We start from the raw sequence: 18,023 nt of genomic DNA, 5'->3' as shown, positions 1-18,023 counted from the left end.
ACCAATGGTTGTAAGGTCATTAGATGTTAAAAAAAAGACATTTTTCAACCTCGTGAGGATAATAAAGAACTTCATGGTCCTGAAGTACCATATCTTATTGAAATTGGAGTATTAATGTATCTTATTAGCAATACATGACTTGATATAGCAATTGCTGTGAATTTGTTAGCAAGATATAGTTCTTTTTCAACTCGAAAACATTGGAATGAAATAAAACATATACTTTAATATCTCTGAGGAACAATGGATATGGCTTATATAATTCAAATGCATCAAAATAAAATTTAATTAGTTATGCAGATGCAGAATATTCATCTGATCCACACAAAGCTCGATCCCAGACAGGTTATTTGTTCGCATATTGAGGTATGGCTATTTTATGGCATTTTATAAAGCAAACTATAGTTGCTACTTCTTCTAGCCATGCAGAAATTTTAGCAACTCATGAGCAAGTTATGAATATGTCTGGTTAAGATCTGTAACTTAATATATTCGAGAAATGTGTGGCATGCCAACCAAGAAGAAAATTCCAACAATGTTATATGAGAATAATATTGCTTGCATAGCACAGTTAAATGAATGATACATTAAAGGCGATCGAATAAAACATATTTCGTCAAAATTCTTCTTCACTCATAACCTTCAAGAAAATGGTGAAATTAGTGTTCAACAAATTCAGTCAAGTGACAATCTAAGCAGATTTGTTCATTAAAGCCCTTCTTACTGCAACATTTGAAAAGTTGGAATGTATCATTTTAAAGATCTCTATAATGCAGTTATCAGGGAGAGTAAAATACGCATTGTACTCTTTTTCTTCATCAAGGTTTTTCCCACTAGGTTTTTCTTGATAAGGTTTTTAATGAGGCAGTATTTCATAAGTGTATTCTTGAAAGAATTATGTATTCTTTTTCCTTCACTAAGATTTTTTCCCATGAGATTTTTTTCTTGCAAGGTTTTAACGAGGCATATTCTTAATACAATAAACATTCAAAGGAGAGTGTTATGAATAAATATGTAAATGTCTATTATATTATGACCCAAGAAGTGCAAACTAAATCAAACAGCCCAATAGGCAAGATACAAGAAGTGTAATATGATTTGAACTCTTAGATAAAATTAGATTAGTACTATGATTCAAAGGGTTGTTTTCATTTCATTTGTAAAGATATACACTTCAATAAGATCTCTTTTCTCTCCCCTAAACACTTTCTTTCTTCTCTTTAATTATTATTTCAAGTTATTTTTATTTGTTATTTTAAGATTTATTTCATAATACAAAGCATTTTAAATTATTCTAATTTAAAGTCTTTAAGAAAGTTGTAGTTGGATTTTCGAACTCTTTATATAACAAAAATGATGACATTCCAAAAAAACCAACGAAGAGATAAGGGAAATAACCAAATTACCCTGCGGCACGTGAACCCAAAATGGGACACGAATTAGGGTTTCCAGAGCGTGGGCCTTTAAATAACGAACGAAGCCCTCCCTAAGAATTCTCAAGGTAATCTCGTCTCCTTTCTGTAGGGATCGTCGGCCAATCGTAAAAGGAGCTAATCCAAGATGAGAGCCAAGGTAATTTCCTCTATGTCTGCGATTAATCTCGCGTTACTAAGCTTTTCGTCACTTTTTCTGTGATTTGTTTGTCCAGATTATTTGCATTTGGAAATTAATTTGCTTACCCCCTCCTTTGATTTTGGTTGTTTAATTTCTAGTATTTAATCTTTAGCATATTTTAGGGTTATATAATCGCGTTTATGATCTGCTTGTTATACGAGAGAACATGGCAAAACGATTACTTATTTGCTATTTTTAGGTGTAATGGGTATCAGAACTTGGAACATTTGATTATCAATAAATAGGTTAACCCAAACTCCAAAATTTCTAGTTAGGAAAAATTAGGAAAGCTAGTGAGAGAAGCCTTCAGCTAAGGCGATTTGGCTGACTTTATCGAAATTGATGGTAGGGGTTAATTATTTGGAAATGTTGCTGATGATAAGGGTTAACTATTTGAAATGTTGCTGATATTGTCGTTGTCAATATAGATGCTGTTCTTGGATTTTAGTTGGCATAGGTGCTATTAAATGTAATGGGGAAGATTAATTAGTTACATGGCGGGAACTGTACTCTTTTGTGGCAGTTAACATATGAGGCAATCGCTGTTAAAATTACTTGTAAAATTCTTCCTTCATAAGTTTTTGATTAGTAATTCTGTTGGGGCAATTGGAAGAAAGACCTTGCTCACTTAATCAACAAGGGTTGGTTAGTTTGACCTGATGTATGCATCTTGATTATACTTATTTATTATTAGTAAACTCAAATACGATGAGCACTGGTCATTTTCTATAAGTTTTCTGTCATTTATTGGAGTGGAATTGTGGCTTAAATTGAGGGACTGGAAATAGTCTTTTACCCAAAGGAATTTTATTGTCACATTGATATCTTTTGAAAAAAAAACTTGAAATTTTACATTTTAGAATAAATTGCTATATGGGCCATTTGGATCAAATGTTAACTATCGTATCTGTCTATAGTTGATTATATCATTTTATTAGGATTAATTTGCTTATGTTCGTATGCATTTCAGTGGAAGAAGAAGCGCATGAGGAGGCTGAAGAGGAAGCGCCGAAAGATGAGGCAGAGATCAAAGTAGGTGCATGGACACAGAAAAGATGGGCTTTACCCTGATATTCCCTTGACTTTGCCATCATCATCCAGCATATATTGTATGAAGTTGTGAAGGTTGGAGGATGTTTTTTCGGGCAAGCTTATCTGTTCTGTCTTCTAATTTTAGGTTAAGTTTTAAGACTATTTGAGGTGTTGTCTAGTACTACTAAATATTATGTTGGGCTTTTATGTTTTGAGCTGTGTAGACTGTGTTATCCTTAAAATGCTTCCAAAAAGTGAAATTGAAAACTTAATGGTCTTTGTCTATTATTAGATAATTGGTTGTGTTACTATCGTCTTATATGTGAGATAGATTGTTCCCCTATATTGTCAAGCATTCAGGATAAAATTTAACATGATGCAAACTGTTTTTGTATGTGTTTTTAAGAGGTCAGTGTTTTGGTTCTAAAATTTGGGACCACAATTCTCAATAGGCTTGAGGTTGGTGGGTTATAACATGACAATGATGATAAGGCTTATATACTGAAGTTTGTTTCCAACTTATGTTCTTAAGGAAATGAAGAAAAGAAATGGGTTTGTCCAGTATCTAAGGCGTTTTCTGAAAATGAAGGTTTAATGGTTTGTTTAAATCCCTAGGCTTGATGGGTTAAGAGTTCTATATCACAATGGTTGTGATTGGTTCTTCCAAATTTCCTTGCATTGCTTACAAAGGTAAAAGACTTTCAAATCTCCCTTGTCTAGCCTCGCTGAGATTTTATGTTACTGCTTGCTAGTATTTAAGTCTCAGTCATCCAATTTCAACAAATAGTATGGTTAGTCATTCATTTGTTATCGGGTTGTATTTATCAACAAGCAAAAACTGTTTAATAGAGTTCAGTCGAAATTGGTAATGTTTTGCAGCATAACTTATCCTTCTTTTTATCTTCTTTTCTTTTCTCCCCATGAAAAGACGTAAAATTAAGATATTGGAAAGCAATTTTTGACACAATTTTTATTTTGTTGTCAAAAACAAAACATTTTCTGCTTGTTCCGGTCCTTGCATCATCATTATTCCTAATGCTAAGTAGTTAATGAATGGTATGCAAAAGTAGGTTGGAATTCTGTACCCGGTGCAACCAAAATGGGGTAATAACACCAGTCTCTCCCCGGGAAAAGAATCGAGGGCTTTTAAATTTGAAGCCATCGAAGCAGTTTCAAGTTTTGGCACAATGGTTGATAGTTTGTTCAACTGCCAGGTCTTAACAAAGAAATCTCATGACTTTTCATTGGGGCTAATCTTGAATGAACTCTCTCTATAGGGTATGATCTATCCTACCCAAACTTGGTAGATTTGAACAGCCAATAGATATTTGGAAAGAAGCTATTCCGTAATCTGGAAACACAATTTCTCTTCTTTTAGGAAAAAGAAAAATTGAAACCATAGTTGCATCTCTAAGTTCGGCAAATAATAATTATAAAACATCTTCAGGAAGAACTCAACTCTAATGGAAGAGTAGACCTCTTCAGTTCACATCCAACAGGGCATTAGGAGGAAAAAACTAATCCATCTAAGAATATTTGCACACTGATTTATGAATTTGAGAAAGCATCATGATGACTAAAAAGACAGCAAGTGCCAAATGAGTCTTCCATTAGATGCCTGTTGAGAAGGGGACTTGTTAATCATTTCATATCAACCATAATCAACTTGTACATACCAAACAAAAGCTCTACAAAATAAACAGGATTTACAACAAAACATTAACCAGCTCAAGCAAATAAAGAAGTACCACAAAGTTGAGTTATTCTGCTTGAACTTGATTCCTCTTCACACCACCTTCAAAATTTTGGATACAGTGCCAAACGATCTCAAGCTACTTTTTCTTTGTTTCAGAACAAAATTCATGTTTCGACACTGTCAAATATCTGAACAGTAAGAATCAATTTTGCAAAGAGCAACAGAATGATAATCTTTCATTTTTTCCATTTTCCTGTCCATATTCTGGCAAACTAAAAATCAAATGTTATCTATAGCAGAAAGGTTGTATTGCATAACAAGTCTCTCTACAGCATGTTGACTCACAACTTCTCTCACATGCAACTCCTTCAATACTTCTGCTGCCAGCTCTATTTTTCCTTCATGAGCAATCCCTTCCACAAGAATAGTATAAGTTGTCTCATTTGGCATATAACCTTTCTCTATTATCATCTCGAAAACATTCAAAGACAGATCAGTTCTGTGGGATTTGCAGAATCCTAATATAAGTGCATTGAAATTGTCAACATCAGGCCTATAATTGCTTTCTTCCATTACTATGACAATTTCCAGCGCCTCTTGCAGCATTCCCTCCAAGCACAACCCTCTTATTAATGACGAGTAGGTGTAAGAGTCCGGATTGAACCCAGACTTTGTCATTTCATATAAAAGCTGAAAGGCTGGATATGTGTTTCCTTTTCTGCATAAGCTAGAAATCACACTCTTGTAGAAATCATGCGGAGGGGAACTTTGTTTGCTCCCCAAGCTTTGAATTATGGAGAATGCCTCTTGCACCATTCCCTGCTCGCAGAGCACAGCAGTAGCATTATACGTTCCTTCATTAGGTTTACAACGTCTATAGATCATCTGGTCTAGACACTTAACCACAAGATCCACTTTCTTCTCTTGGCAAAGACGAGCAATTATTGGGTTATAGCTTGTAGCAGTGGCCTTAAAACGTCCCCTAATCATCTCATCCAAAACATCCAGAGCGTGTTCAGTCCTTCCATGAAGGGCAAGAGAACCAATCAATATATTGTAAGTAACTACAGAAGGAGAACGATCCTCACCATCCATCTCCGCCAAAAGCTCATTTGCTTCTTTCCACCGTCCCTCATAGCACAAATTCCTTAGCAAAATGTTATAACTCACAACATTTGGATCAAATCCTTTAGCAGGCAAATTCCTGAAGAACCTAATTGCCTCATCAGTCCTCCCTTCCTTGCACAACCCAGTCAACAAAACATTGTAACTAACCAAGTTAGGCTTCCCACCTTTGGCAATAATGTCATCCAAAAGCTTCATTGCCTCATTTACTCCTTTTTCCTTATAAGCAGCCTCAAGCAAGAAAGAGTAAGTGAACGCATTGGGAACTAGTCCCTTTTGTATTAACTTATCCAACAGCTGCAAGCTTTGATTCAAGTTTCCATGCATACAAAGCCCTCTAACTAGAGAATTATAAGTAACAGTATTAGTTGGGTAACCATGAGCCTCCATTTTTTCCACTAACTGCATTGCATGTCCAACATTCCCTCTCTTGCACAAGTGATTGACCAAGAAAGTATAAGAAGCTGCATCAGGTATAATACCAGAATTAACCATCATCTCCAACACTCTAATTGACTTTTTCATCTTATTAGCCTTGCACAAATCATACAACAGCTGTGTAGCTTGAGCTACATCAGGTTTCTGTCCTTTCCCAACCATATATTCCATATGAAAAAAAGCATCATTAAGCCTAAGTTCCCTACTTTTAGTGTCATTCTTCCCTGTCTTCCAATTTGGTAAAGTAAAAACAGAGTCTTTAGGAGAAATTGTGATCTGGGTAGTTGCTAAAACTCTGGTAAAACCCTTGTTGAGTGAAAAAGAATGAAGGTTTGGGATTTGGTAAAAGAACCCACATGTTTTCCTTGTTGTTTCAGGTGACGGATTTGTCATAGGAGACATGGAGTTGAGTAAAGTTGCCATAACCAACAAAAAAATATATAGAAACGTTAAAGAAGCCTAATTCAGTCCCTTAATGGTTGATCAGTGAAAAAGAAAGAAAAAATGAAGTGATCATTCTAATTTCCAGCAAATATTAAAATTTAGACAAGAACAAGAGAGAAAAGAGGGGGACAGAAGGATGAACATACATATTATTTGGTTGAGTGACCTTTGGATTGACGGCTTTTCTTCAAGGAAGAGAGCTTTGTTGTAATTTTATTTTTCTTTGGTTGGAGGAGACGGGGCATTCAGCTCATCCCTGCCCACTGCCATCCACAACTCTTTCCCTCGTTATCCAACTGGTAAAAACTGATAGCCATCTTACGCGCTGCTTACTAGTATGCAGGCCACGCGCTGACTTGTCCGAAATTGTGTCAACTAAAACTACTCTTTTAGAATAAAAAAAAAAAAAAAAATCCGGAGGAAATTAGCTGCCCATCCCTCACTAAGGTACCATGTATAGTTTTTTATTATTACAATGTTTGAAAAAAAATTTAAATTATTTAAAAAATTAAATAAATTATTATCCTTTTTAATTAAGTCATTGTATATTTATTTTGGATCAAATAAAGTTTTATGATTTTTTTTTATATTTAGAGAAGAGAATTCGAATCTTACTCTTTTTTGAAAAAAGATTATGCACTAGTCAAGATATTATCGAGTGACAGATAATGATAAGGGTAAAACACACCACATGACCACATCAACATACCACATTAGCATGTCATGTCATTATCATTATAATTTGTTAATATGTCACGTCAGTATTATGTGATATATAATAATAAATAATATTTTTTTAAAAATATAATAATAAATAATATTTTAATTAGTAGTAGTTAATCAATAATTAATTATAAAAACTTATCTGATTTAAAATAAAATTATAAAAATTTGATTAAATGTAATAAAAAAATAAAAAATTTTAAAAATTTAAAATAATTTAATTTTTTAATATTATGTCTTTTTTATTCGTTTTGCAAAAGAATTTATATTTTGAATAGAGTCGTTGATTATAACTTATGCTCAAATTCACATTCTTATTATCAAAGCGAAGAGAAAGCCTAACGAAATCTACACCACCAAGTCCTTTTGTAAATTTATTCTTGCTCCTAGTGAAAAAACGGATAGGATTTGGAAATATGTATGGGCAGGTTTGGCTCCTTTCAGAGTTGAATGTTTTGTTTGGTAGCTATGGGATACTTGCTGTTAAAGACGAGTTAGCTAAAAGGGGGTGGTACAGGAAAATTCTTTGAAGTGTGTACTGTGCAACAAGGAAAAAGAGACTTGTGATCATTTGTTTACTGAGTGTATTGAAACTTGGAAAGTATGGACTGAATGGTTCAATGAATGTGGATATGTGTGGATTTCACCAAATAGCACCAGATCCTTTTTTGAAGTATGGAATGAATGTGACTTGGGATCGGTTGATTTGAGGATTTTGAGGATGGCGTATTTCGTAGCAATCTGGACAATCTGGAAAGAAAGAGATGAGGTGATCTTTAAAGGAAAAGAATGGAGTGCTAAAAAATGTGTGGAATTGGTGAGGTTCAGGTTAGTGACATGGGCAAATGCGAGATGGCCAAGGGAATATTTGTTTGTGCTCGATGCATACAGAAAACCACTTGCACATAGTAGCAGGATAAAACAAAAAAGTGCCAAAAAAGGTGTTAAATGGGAAGAACCAAAAGTAGGAGAACTGAAATTTAATATGGACCCGGGCCAGCAGGTATAGGAGGCATTTTGAGAAATGAGAAGGGGGAAGTTAAAGCAATGTTCTCTAAATCCATAGGCAATGCTGATTCCAATGTGGCTGAGGTCATGGCGATAAAGGAAGCCATTGTTATCTTCTTGGCTTCATAGTGGAAAAATGATTACAAATTGGTGATCGAGAGTGACTTGAGTAACGCGATTAAATGGATGAAAGCATCGGATGAAGCTCCATAGAGAATGAGGAAACAGTTTTTGCAGATTGAGAGCTTTTTGGAGAAACTGGGCCCCTGGGAGATAAGGCACATCAATAGAGAGGCTAATCAGAGAGCTGACAATCTCGCAAAGGAAGGAGTTCTTTTGCATCCAAGATTCCTGCGGGTTTTTCAATAAGGATTACCTTTCTCTGTTCGCGTCCTTTTTTGAATATGCCACAGGAATGTTCTAGGAGATTCTGTGTTGGGCTTTTGATGATGGATGGGGAGCTGGTTTCGTTTATTTATGATGTTTGATGGTTCTCTGGAAAGGGTGAATGCTGTTTCGAATAGTCAATTGTTTGATATTGGCCTTTTGGGTTGGTGTCCTGGGGTTGTGTTTGTTTTTATGTTGTTCTTAGGTGCGTGGCATCAAGTTGAAGATTTCAGGGTTTTTGTTGCTGTTTTTGGTGTAAATGGAAGGTACAGAGTGATATGGGAAACTGATTTTGTCTTTTGAATGGGAATATTGGGAGTGTATACTATTTACAGGTTAATGGCATACCAACCGATATTCCTTTTGTTTTGGCCTGGTTGCTCGCCATGGCTCTTGTAAATGGGAAGATTCTCAGTTGTTTAATGAAATTCTTCTTTTAACTTTAAAAAAAACATTAATATCTTTTTGTTTGTATCAAAATTACTTTCTAATTTCACTAACTTGCAATATTTATGAAAAAAACTCAAAAAAATTAAAGTTAAAATTAATAAATATTTATTAATTCATATTTTCAGAAAGGCCCAAAAATTGCATACTGATCAATAATAAACAATTGTTCTTATCAAACAAGGCATCAATAAACAATTATTAATTCATATTTTCAGAAAGCATCAACAACAATTATTAATCCATATTTTCAGGCGAAAGTATGGATTAATTCACCGCGTTTCAACTGCAATTCAAGCTCTCAGGTTGTTTCCTACTTCCAAAGTGAAGGTGGTGGCTGCTGTGTTTGGTGTTGGGGAAAATTGATAAAGAAGAATGAGATGTTGCAGTACAAATTGGAGCCCATCCCTTTCCTGGAAAAGCAGGTTAAGAGGACAGAGGAATGAGGAAAACTTTTGACAATGGACATCGAGAGACTGTTAGTATCTGACGACAATAGGTTTGACTTTATGAATGGTATAACAGTTGAGGTTAAAGAATATGTTAAGCGTAATCGTGTTGAATATGGAGGTATGTATTTTCTCGACGCAATACGTGGGCGACACATTATATATTCTAAAAGAAACTAATTTCTTTTTTTATCTAATGAGAATTATCGCATATTTTAAATAAGTAACACATCTTAATACTTTTAGATTTTAATCAGAATTTTACATGATTCTATTAATTTTTGAAATGTACAGTATACTTAAAAATAATATCTTTCCTTAAATACACAATCCAAACGTTAGTCAATTTTTAATATTTTTATTAATTTGATGAGATAACAATATTTTTAAAATAATTTTTTCCTTTATTAATTTTAAAAATAATCATTCGTAATTTTAAAAATTAGGCATAATATACAAAAAAATCCTTAAACTATTTAAGAAAATTCAAATAAGCTCTTATACTTTTATTGCGTTCAATTAAGCCCTTATTCTTTTATTGTTAGTCAAATAAATCTTTATACTTTTTATTTTAAGTCAAATAAACCCTTATTACTAATGATTGATTTAATTAAAATGTCATTTGTTGTTCTATATCTCGTGACGTTAATGTGACATGTTAAAATATTATAAGTGATTATAATGTGGCATGTTGGCTTATCATAATTGATGATGGTATATCATGCTAATTTGGTATAATAACTTAATCATGTGACATTTTTTACCCTTCACATTAATATCATGTTAGTGTCATATGGATATAAAATGATAAGTGGCATTTTTATCATTGAAAATTAGTGGATCATTAGTTATAAGGGCTTATTTGATCCAAAATAAAAGTACGGGGGCTTGATTGAATGAAATAAAAAAGTAAGGGTTTATTTGAATATTCTTAAATAGTTTAAGGGTTTATTTGAGCATTATGCCTAAAAATTATCACTATATAAATTATGATTTTTTATTTTTAAATTTTTTCTCTTTTTTGTGAAAAAAAAAATTCTCTCAACCTAACCACCTTGCGACGAGCGATGCTCCCAAAAGGTCTAACTTGTTGCTCCTAAGGGAACGTTGAGGCTCCTAAGGGAACGTTGATCTGGTGCTCCCCTCCCTTGGGGATGAGAAGCCTTAAAGGGGAGTGCTGAAGATCCTTAAAGGAGCATCGACTTGAAGGGAGCACCAAATTGATGCTTCCCTCCCTTGAGGTGCATTAGATTTGGTGCTCCCCTCTTTTGGGAGCATCAAGGGAACGTGATCTATTCAGATTTAGCCATGGAGTGGCCGACCATAAGGTAGTCAACTAGTAAAAGGTAAGGTAGAGAGATTTAAAAAAAAAAAGTGGAGAAAGAAAGGTATTTTAAACATTTTATGTTTATCTCTTAATGTCGTTTATACATTTGAGACAAATTGTCTATTTTGAAAATTAATAAACTCATATGATATTCTGATTAAAGCTTAAAGTGTTAAGATATTTTACCCTGTATTGAAAATTTACCTTCTATATTGCAGAAGAGTTCTTTACAATAGCATCAATGGAGTTTGAAGGAAAAAAAGTTTAAATGGTAGAAGATGAAGATGTGTTGAAGAAGCTACCATTTACCATTTAACTCTGTTATCTCAAGTGGTTGTGGAATTTTATTTTATTAGTATATTTTACTTTACTGTTGTTATATTTTGACTTTTCGAGAATTTTTCCATTGATTTTCTTTATTATTAGCTTGTTAAATTCTAGAGCTATAGTTGCTTTAATTATTCATGAAACGGTGTATATCATACTACCTCTGAGTAGGCTTTTGCATTTTCTCTCTCCTTATTCTCGATTACTCTCCTTTTCCTTCTTCTTCAATTTTTTTCTCAATTCTTAATAGTTTTTCTAGATTTTTTCAATAACCCTAAATGTTAATCTTTCCTACATTTTATACGTTACCAGCAATTCCTAATTTTGAGAAACCCTTTACTTACCCTATCGATTGCCTCATTTCCTTTCTATTTTCTTGCCCAACCACTTTTTTCTCTTTCTTCCGTGCCCTCCTTCTTCAAAATGCATCACCCCACCATTTATATACACTACAAAGACTTTAATTAATCAGCCTTTGCAGAGAGCTCGATTGATTTAACTAAGGGTAGCATGTTTGTTGAGAATGTACAACTTTGCCACTTGTAAATGGTTGGCAATTCAATTAATCATCCTAATTATGATTTGCTTGAGTTGCTCAGCATGCAGAGAACTTTTGCTCAAACACTAATCAATTTTATCAAAAAAATAAAAAAAATACACATGAATGTTTTCTATCTTAGTTTGATATACTACGTACATGGTAAACAAACGTGTGAAACTTTTTATACTCTATAAATTATATTAATATTTTTCATATTAATTTTTTGAATTATTTATGTCATGCTCCCAAACTTGAGGCACGACAGACGTCAAGCACCTGCAAGATATAACCCAATTCGTACTTTAGTTAGAAATTCCTTAAACATTTTTCCCTTTCCTTTGTCTTTCTTCTTCTCCTTTTTCTAACTGTCTTTCTCTTAAGCCTAACAATATGAAATTGAGTTAACTTATACTATTTTTTTTATTGCTTTTCTTTTAAACGTGTTGAGATAAAACTGATTACTTTTCTTTTTAAAACGTGATAAAATTAATTGACTGTTTTTCTTTAAACGTGCTAAAGATAAAACTGACTAATTTTCTTTTTAAAATACAATAAGGTAAAACTGACTAATTTTCTTTTAAACGTGATAACATAATCTGATACCAATTAAAATATATCTACTCTATTTTCAAAAAGGTCCTATCTTCTTTTCTCTTTTATTAATAACCCTAAAGCTATATCTGTAATTATCAACTAAAGTGATATATATATATATATATATATATATATTTTTTGTAAGGGGTATTGCATCTTCCCCTCTTTAAAGGAGTTTAGTCCCTTAAACTCTTACCTTGGTCCTCAAAAAGGTAGGGATACTTCTCATTAATAATTTTTTTCCAAATCTCAAGTCGCTTTCCTTTCCATGTGATTACTTCATTGCACTTTAACATAAGGAATAGTCTGCATTCTCAGAACTTACTCCTTCCAATCCACAATACGTATAAAATGCTCATCATAAGACAAATATTTTCTAAGTTTTAAAGGAGTTAACTCTACCACATGACTAGGATCTAAAACATATTTCCTCAACAAGGAAACATGAAGCACATTTTGCACTCTTAATAGAGTAGGTGGAAACGTTGGTCTATAACCTGTTCTATAAGCCACATCACCAACCCTGTCCAAAATCTCAAACGGACCCACATAACGAGGACTAAGTTTTCCTCAAATCCCAAATCACATTACTCCTTTGGTAGAGGAAACTCGCAAGAACACATGATCTCTAACCTTAAATTCTAACTTTCTTCTTCTATTGTCTGCATAACTTTTCTGTTTACTTTGAGTCGTACGAAGATGTTCTCTGATTAACTGAACCTTCTTAACTGCTTGCTGAATAAAATCAGGACCCAATAATTATCTTTCACCCGCATCATCCAACAAAGAGGTGACCTGCACTTCCTATCATACAAAACTTCGAATTGAGCCATTTGGATACTAGATTGATAGCTATTATTGTCAGCAAATTTCGCCCATGACAAGTGTCGATTCCAATAACCTCCAAAATCCATGACATAAGCTCTCAACATGTCCTTAAGAATTTGATTAGTTCTCTCGGACTGACCATCTGTTTAGGGATGAAAAGTAGTGTTAAAATTAAGTCTGGTACTCAAAGCTTTATGCAAACTCTCTCAAAATTTTGCCACAAATTAGGAGTTTCGATCAGATACAATGGACATTGGTACCCTATGTAATCTCACAATCTATTCCACATATAACTTCGCTAACTTTTAGAATGACATTCTCGTACGAATAGCCAAGAACTAACTAGAATTTGTTAATCAATCAACAATCACCCAGATGCCATCATTACCTTTCGGGATTCTTGGTAAACCAGATATAAAGTCCATAGTAATTCGTTCCTATTTCCATTCTGGAATAAGGAGTGGTTACAATAACCCTACTAACCTCTGATGTTCAGCCTTGACTTGCTGATATGTCAAACATTTGGCTACAAACTGTGTAATCTCTTTCTTTATATCGCTCCACCAAAAAGTGTTCTTCAAATCTCTATACATCTTAGTACCACTACGATGGATTGTATAATTACTATAATGAGCTTTCTCCAAAATTTTGCTTTTCAATTCCATATCATCAGGAACACAAATTCTATCATCAAACCTCAAAGAGCCATCCTCATGAATCCTAAAGTCTGGTTTTAAACCAGATTCTGCTTCAAGTTTAATGTGCTGAAGTAGAAGATTATCTGCTTAGGTTGTCTTAATCTTGTGAATTAAAGTTGGTTGTACTAGTATGTTAGCCAATAATACTCCAGAACCATGGATACGTACACCAATATCCATCCTCCGCAAGTCCTCCAAAATCTATTTTTGGGAAGTAATCATTACAATCTTGTTCCCAAAAGTCTTTCTACTTAAAGCATCAGCAACTTTATTTGCCTTACTTGGGTGATAATTGATGGCCAAGTCATAATCCTTCAATAATTTTAACCATATTTTTTGTCGCATATTCAACTCTTTCTGCGTGAAAAGATATTTAAAACTTTTATGATCTGTAAAGATCTCACAAGACTCACCATACAAATAATGTTGCCAAATCTTTAAGGCGAAAACCATCGTTGCCAACTCCAAATCATGAGTAGGGTAATTTTCCTCATAAGGTTTCAACTGCCTAGAAGCATAAGCAATCACCTTATCACCCTTCATAAGAACACACCTAAGTCTCTTTTTGGAAGCATCACTATAAACAACAAATCCCTTACCACTAGTAGGTATGATAAGTATAGGAGCAAATACTAATCTTTTCTTTAACTCCTCAAAGCTCTTTTCACAGTCATTTATCCACTCAAATCAAATTCCTTTCCGTATCAATCTGGTCAAAGGTAAGGCAATATGAGAAAAATCTTCTACAAATCGCCTATTATACCCTTCTAAACCTAAAAAACTACAAATCTCAAAAACATTATTCGGTCTTTTCCAATTCACCACTACTTCAACTTTTTTTTAATCCACTGAAATCCATCTTTTGACACCACATGCCTAAAGAAGGCAACACTAGAAAGCCAAAATTTACATTTCTTCAATTTGGCAAATAACTACTCTTGCCTCAAAGTCTCCAAAAGAATCTTTAAATGTTCTTCATGATTTACTGAGCTAAGGGAATACACCAAAATATCATCAATAAAAACAACCACAAACTTATCCAAATAAGGTTTAAAAACCCTATTCATTAAGTCCATAAAAGTAACTGGAGCATTTGTCAACCCAAAAGGCATTACAAGGAACTCATAATGCCTATATCGAGTATGAAAAGCAGTTTTGGGAACATCCTCAATTCTCACCTTCAACTGATGGTAACCAGATCGAAGATCAATTTTGAAGAACACTTGCCCCTTTTAATTGATCAAATAAATCATTTATTCGAGGTAAAGGATACCTATTCTTCACGGTTACCTTAGTTAACTCTCGATAATCAATTCACAACCTCATATTCCCATCTTTCTTCTTCACAAATAACACTGGCGCTCCTTAAAGAGATACACTAGGTCTAATAAAGCCCTTATCAAGAAGTTCTTGCAACTGCTCTTTTGACTCCTTCAATTCTGTAGGAGCCATTTTATAAGGAGCTTTAGAAATAAGGCAAGTTCCAAGAACCAAATCAATAGAGAAGCCAATCTCCCTATTAAGAGGTAAACGAGGTAGATTTTCAAGAAAAACATCTGAAAATTCCCTCACAATAGAAATCTCTTCAATCCTCAACTCCTTCATTCTAGTATCTATAACAGCTGTCAAAAATCCTTTACAACCCCTAGTAAGCAATTGCCTAGCTTTCAAAGAAGAAATGACTTGCAAAGGAATGTAAGTACCACTACCACGAAAAGAAAAAGGTGTTTCCCCAAGAATCTCAAAGTCCACCTTTTTTCCCTTGACAGTCAACTTTAGCAAAATTTGCAGCTAACCAATCCACCCTTAAAATTACATCAAAATCTTGCGTTTCTAAAACATATAGATCCGCAAACAATTCTTTATCCTCAATCCTTACCACACACATATTACATATCTAATTTGAGATAATTTCACCTTTAATTGGAGTGTCTATATATAGTTCATAATCCAAAAGCTTACAAGGCAAGACAGACTTTCGAACAAATGTAGCAGATACAAAAGAATGAGATGCACCAGTATCAAACAATACATGACCAAAAATTGAGGCAATTGGTAATGTAACTGACACAACAGTGTTGGATGCCTCTACATCCGACTAAATGATAACGTAAGTACACTCCCGGGTGTGAGGTCTTCCCACCTTTTGATGTCTAGTAGAAGGTGTCGGTGTCGGCTGAACAACATGAGTAGATTGAGTCCTTTACATTACCTGTTCAAAGGTTTGAGAGTTTTATGGCTTCTGCACTGATTGGGACTCTAGGGACATCAAAAGACAATCAGCAATACGATGGCCCTATTGGCCATATCTAAAGCAAGCACCAGTAACATGTATACATTCTGAAGATTGATGCCCTCTACAACAAAACGAACATCTAGGCCTTTGTTGAGACGTCTTGCCATGGTAAGATTGAGCTGCATGAGGAGGAAGTCTATCGTTGAAAGTAACAGAAGCTTGAGACTTTTTCAGTGGCTTGAAATTTGGAAGGACTGTAAAAAGCTCTCTTACCTCAAAATTTTGAATCTTTACTCCTCTTTTTCTGAAAATCCCTCATTGCCTCCTGAGTCTCTCTCCATACAAAATCTAAGGATTTCGCCCTACCAACCACTTCATTGTAGCTAATCAAATGCAATGGAGCTAAGCCTCTGTGGATGTGAGCATTCAAACCATTTTTGAATCTCCTAACCCTACTTTCATCGTCAGAAACTAAAGAAGTAAAAAACTTGGATAGTCTATTAAACTCAGTCTCATAGTCATCTACTGCCATACTACCTTGCACCAAATTAAGGAACTCCCTCTCTAATTGTAACAACTTGCTCCGAGGAAAATACTTGGCATAAAAGGCACGACAATTCCCCCAGTTGAAGAACTCAAAGTCATTTTCATAAGTGTTCGCTACTCCTTTTCACCGATTATGTGCACTTCTTTGTAATAGATAGGCTGTAAATTTAACATTGTCCTGATCACTGGAACGAATGGCACCAAAAGCTTTCTCCATCTCCTCAATCTATAATTCTACATCATTAGGGTTTGTGGAACTCTTGAAAGGAGGAAGGGCTATTTTCTTAAATTCACCCAAGGCTTTCCACTTCATAGAATTATCAATCTGTTGGACCAATTGCAGACATTGTCATTGCTCTCTAACCAAACCGGCTACTTCTTGGATCAAGTTCAATACTTTGTCATCACTTCCAAGCACAATATCTTGTGTCTCCTCGATTGAATTGGTAAGAGGTTGGTTAATTCCAACAGCCATTTGAGTATCTGATGTGTCAACATTGTCTTGATTTTAGTTTAGAGGATTTCGGAGTCTTTCAAGACGAGAACCTTTAGCACCAACAACTCTAACACTAGCTACAAGTTCGACAAGATTTGGCTCACGGTTTCAACGAGGAGGCATACTGGTTATTCATAACAAGAAAAATTACCATTAGTTTTTTTTTAACTCTAACATAAAGCGTTCGAATAAATATATATAAAATATTAATTGAAATAAAACGTCCCAATCTATTTTTTTTCCTACCCATCTCTCGGATCTTGCTTAAGTTGTCAAAAACTACATAATTATGTCTAACTTGGGCTCTGATACCACTAAATCTATTACACCCTCAAACCTTGAGGCACAATAGACGCTACACACCTGCAAGATATAACCCTATTCATACCTTAATCAGAAATTCTTTGAACACTTCTCCCTTTCCTCTATCTTTCTTCTTCTTCTCTTTTTTCTAATTGTCTTTCTCTAAAACTTAACGGTATGAAATTGAGTTAACTTCTACTAATTTTTTTTATTTATTTATATTTAAACGTATTGAGATAAAACTAATTACTTTTCTTTTTAAAACATGATAAGATTAACTTGCTACTTTTCTTTTAAACGTGTTAAGACAAAACTAACTAATTTTCTTTTTAAAATAGATAAGGTAAAACTAATTGATTTTTTTAAACGTGATAATATAATCTGATACCAACTAAAATATATCTATTCTATTTTCAAAAAGATTCTTTCTTTTTTTCTCTTTTTATTAATAACCCTAAGACTATATCTGTAATTATCAAATAAAGTGATATATTTATTATTTTTTTAGAGGTATTACAATTTATAAACAAATATTAGTATTTATTAAATTAAATAAATTGTATATAAGAAACTAGTATTAGTTATTTCCAGAAATGGGAATGATTACTATTTCTGAATAAAGGAGAATAACCCAACCAAACGTGCCTTCTGTATCACGTGACATGCACGTGCATGAATCAGTCCGATCCTTCCCGCAATTTTCCAGAAGCACTTAAAACCGCCCTATCCGCATGCTGCTTAAATCTTTCCTTAAACCCATGAAA

General features: G+C 33.9%; 1 protein-coding gene and 1 long non-coding RNA gene across 3 annotated transcripts; one reads left to right on the top strand and one right to left on the bottom strand.

The window, feature by feature from the left end:
* The first annotated feature begins 1,433 nt into the window (after positions 1-1,433).
* On the top strand, positions 1,434-2,942 carry LOC108662674 (uncharacterized). Its single transcript, XR_001928618.2, has 2 exons — positions 1,434-1,572; positions 2,585-2,942. It is a non-coding gene; the product is annotated as an uncharacterized LOC108662674 (long non-coding RNA).
* Positions 2,943-4,219: 1,277 nt separating this feature from the next.
* On the bottom strand, positions 4,220-6,651 carry LOC18594602 (Pentatricopeptide repeat (PPR) superfamily protein). Of its 2 annotated transcripts, none has more exons than XM_088808530.1 (2): positions 6,496-6,651; positions 4,220-5,931 (listed from the first exon to the last, which is right to left on the bottom strand). In XM_088808530.1, exon 2 carries the CDS (start codon positions 5,873-5,875, stop codon positions 4,622-4,624), a length of 1,254 nt encoding a protein of 417 aa, XP_088664656.1. In that variant the 5' UTR covers positions 5,876-5,931; positions 6,496-6,651; the 3' UTR covers positions 4,220-4,621. The 2 variants fall into 2 exon arrangements, with proteins under 2 accessions (XP_088664656.1, XP_088664655.1); XM_088808529.1 differs by having other exon boundaries at positions 4,220-4,264; positions 4,395-6,642.
* Positions 6,652-18,023: the final 11,372 nt, after the last annotated feature.

Source organism: Theobroma cacao, chromosome 7 (assembly GCF_053813885.1).
Source record: "Theobroma cacao isolate CCN51 chromosome 7, ASM5381388v1, whole genome shotgun sequence".
Classification (NCBI taxonomy): domain Eukaryota; kingdom Viridiplantae; phylum Streptophyta; class Magnoliopsida; order Malvales; family Malvaceae; genus Theobroma; species Theobroma cacao.
The sequence above is the reverse complement of the archived record's forward strand: the minus strand, read 5'-3'. Positions and strand labels throughout refer to the sequence as shown.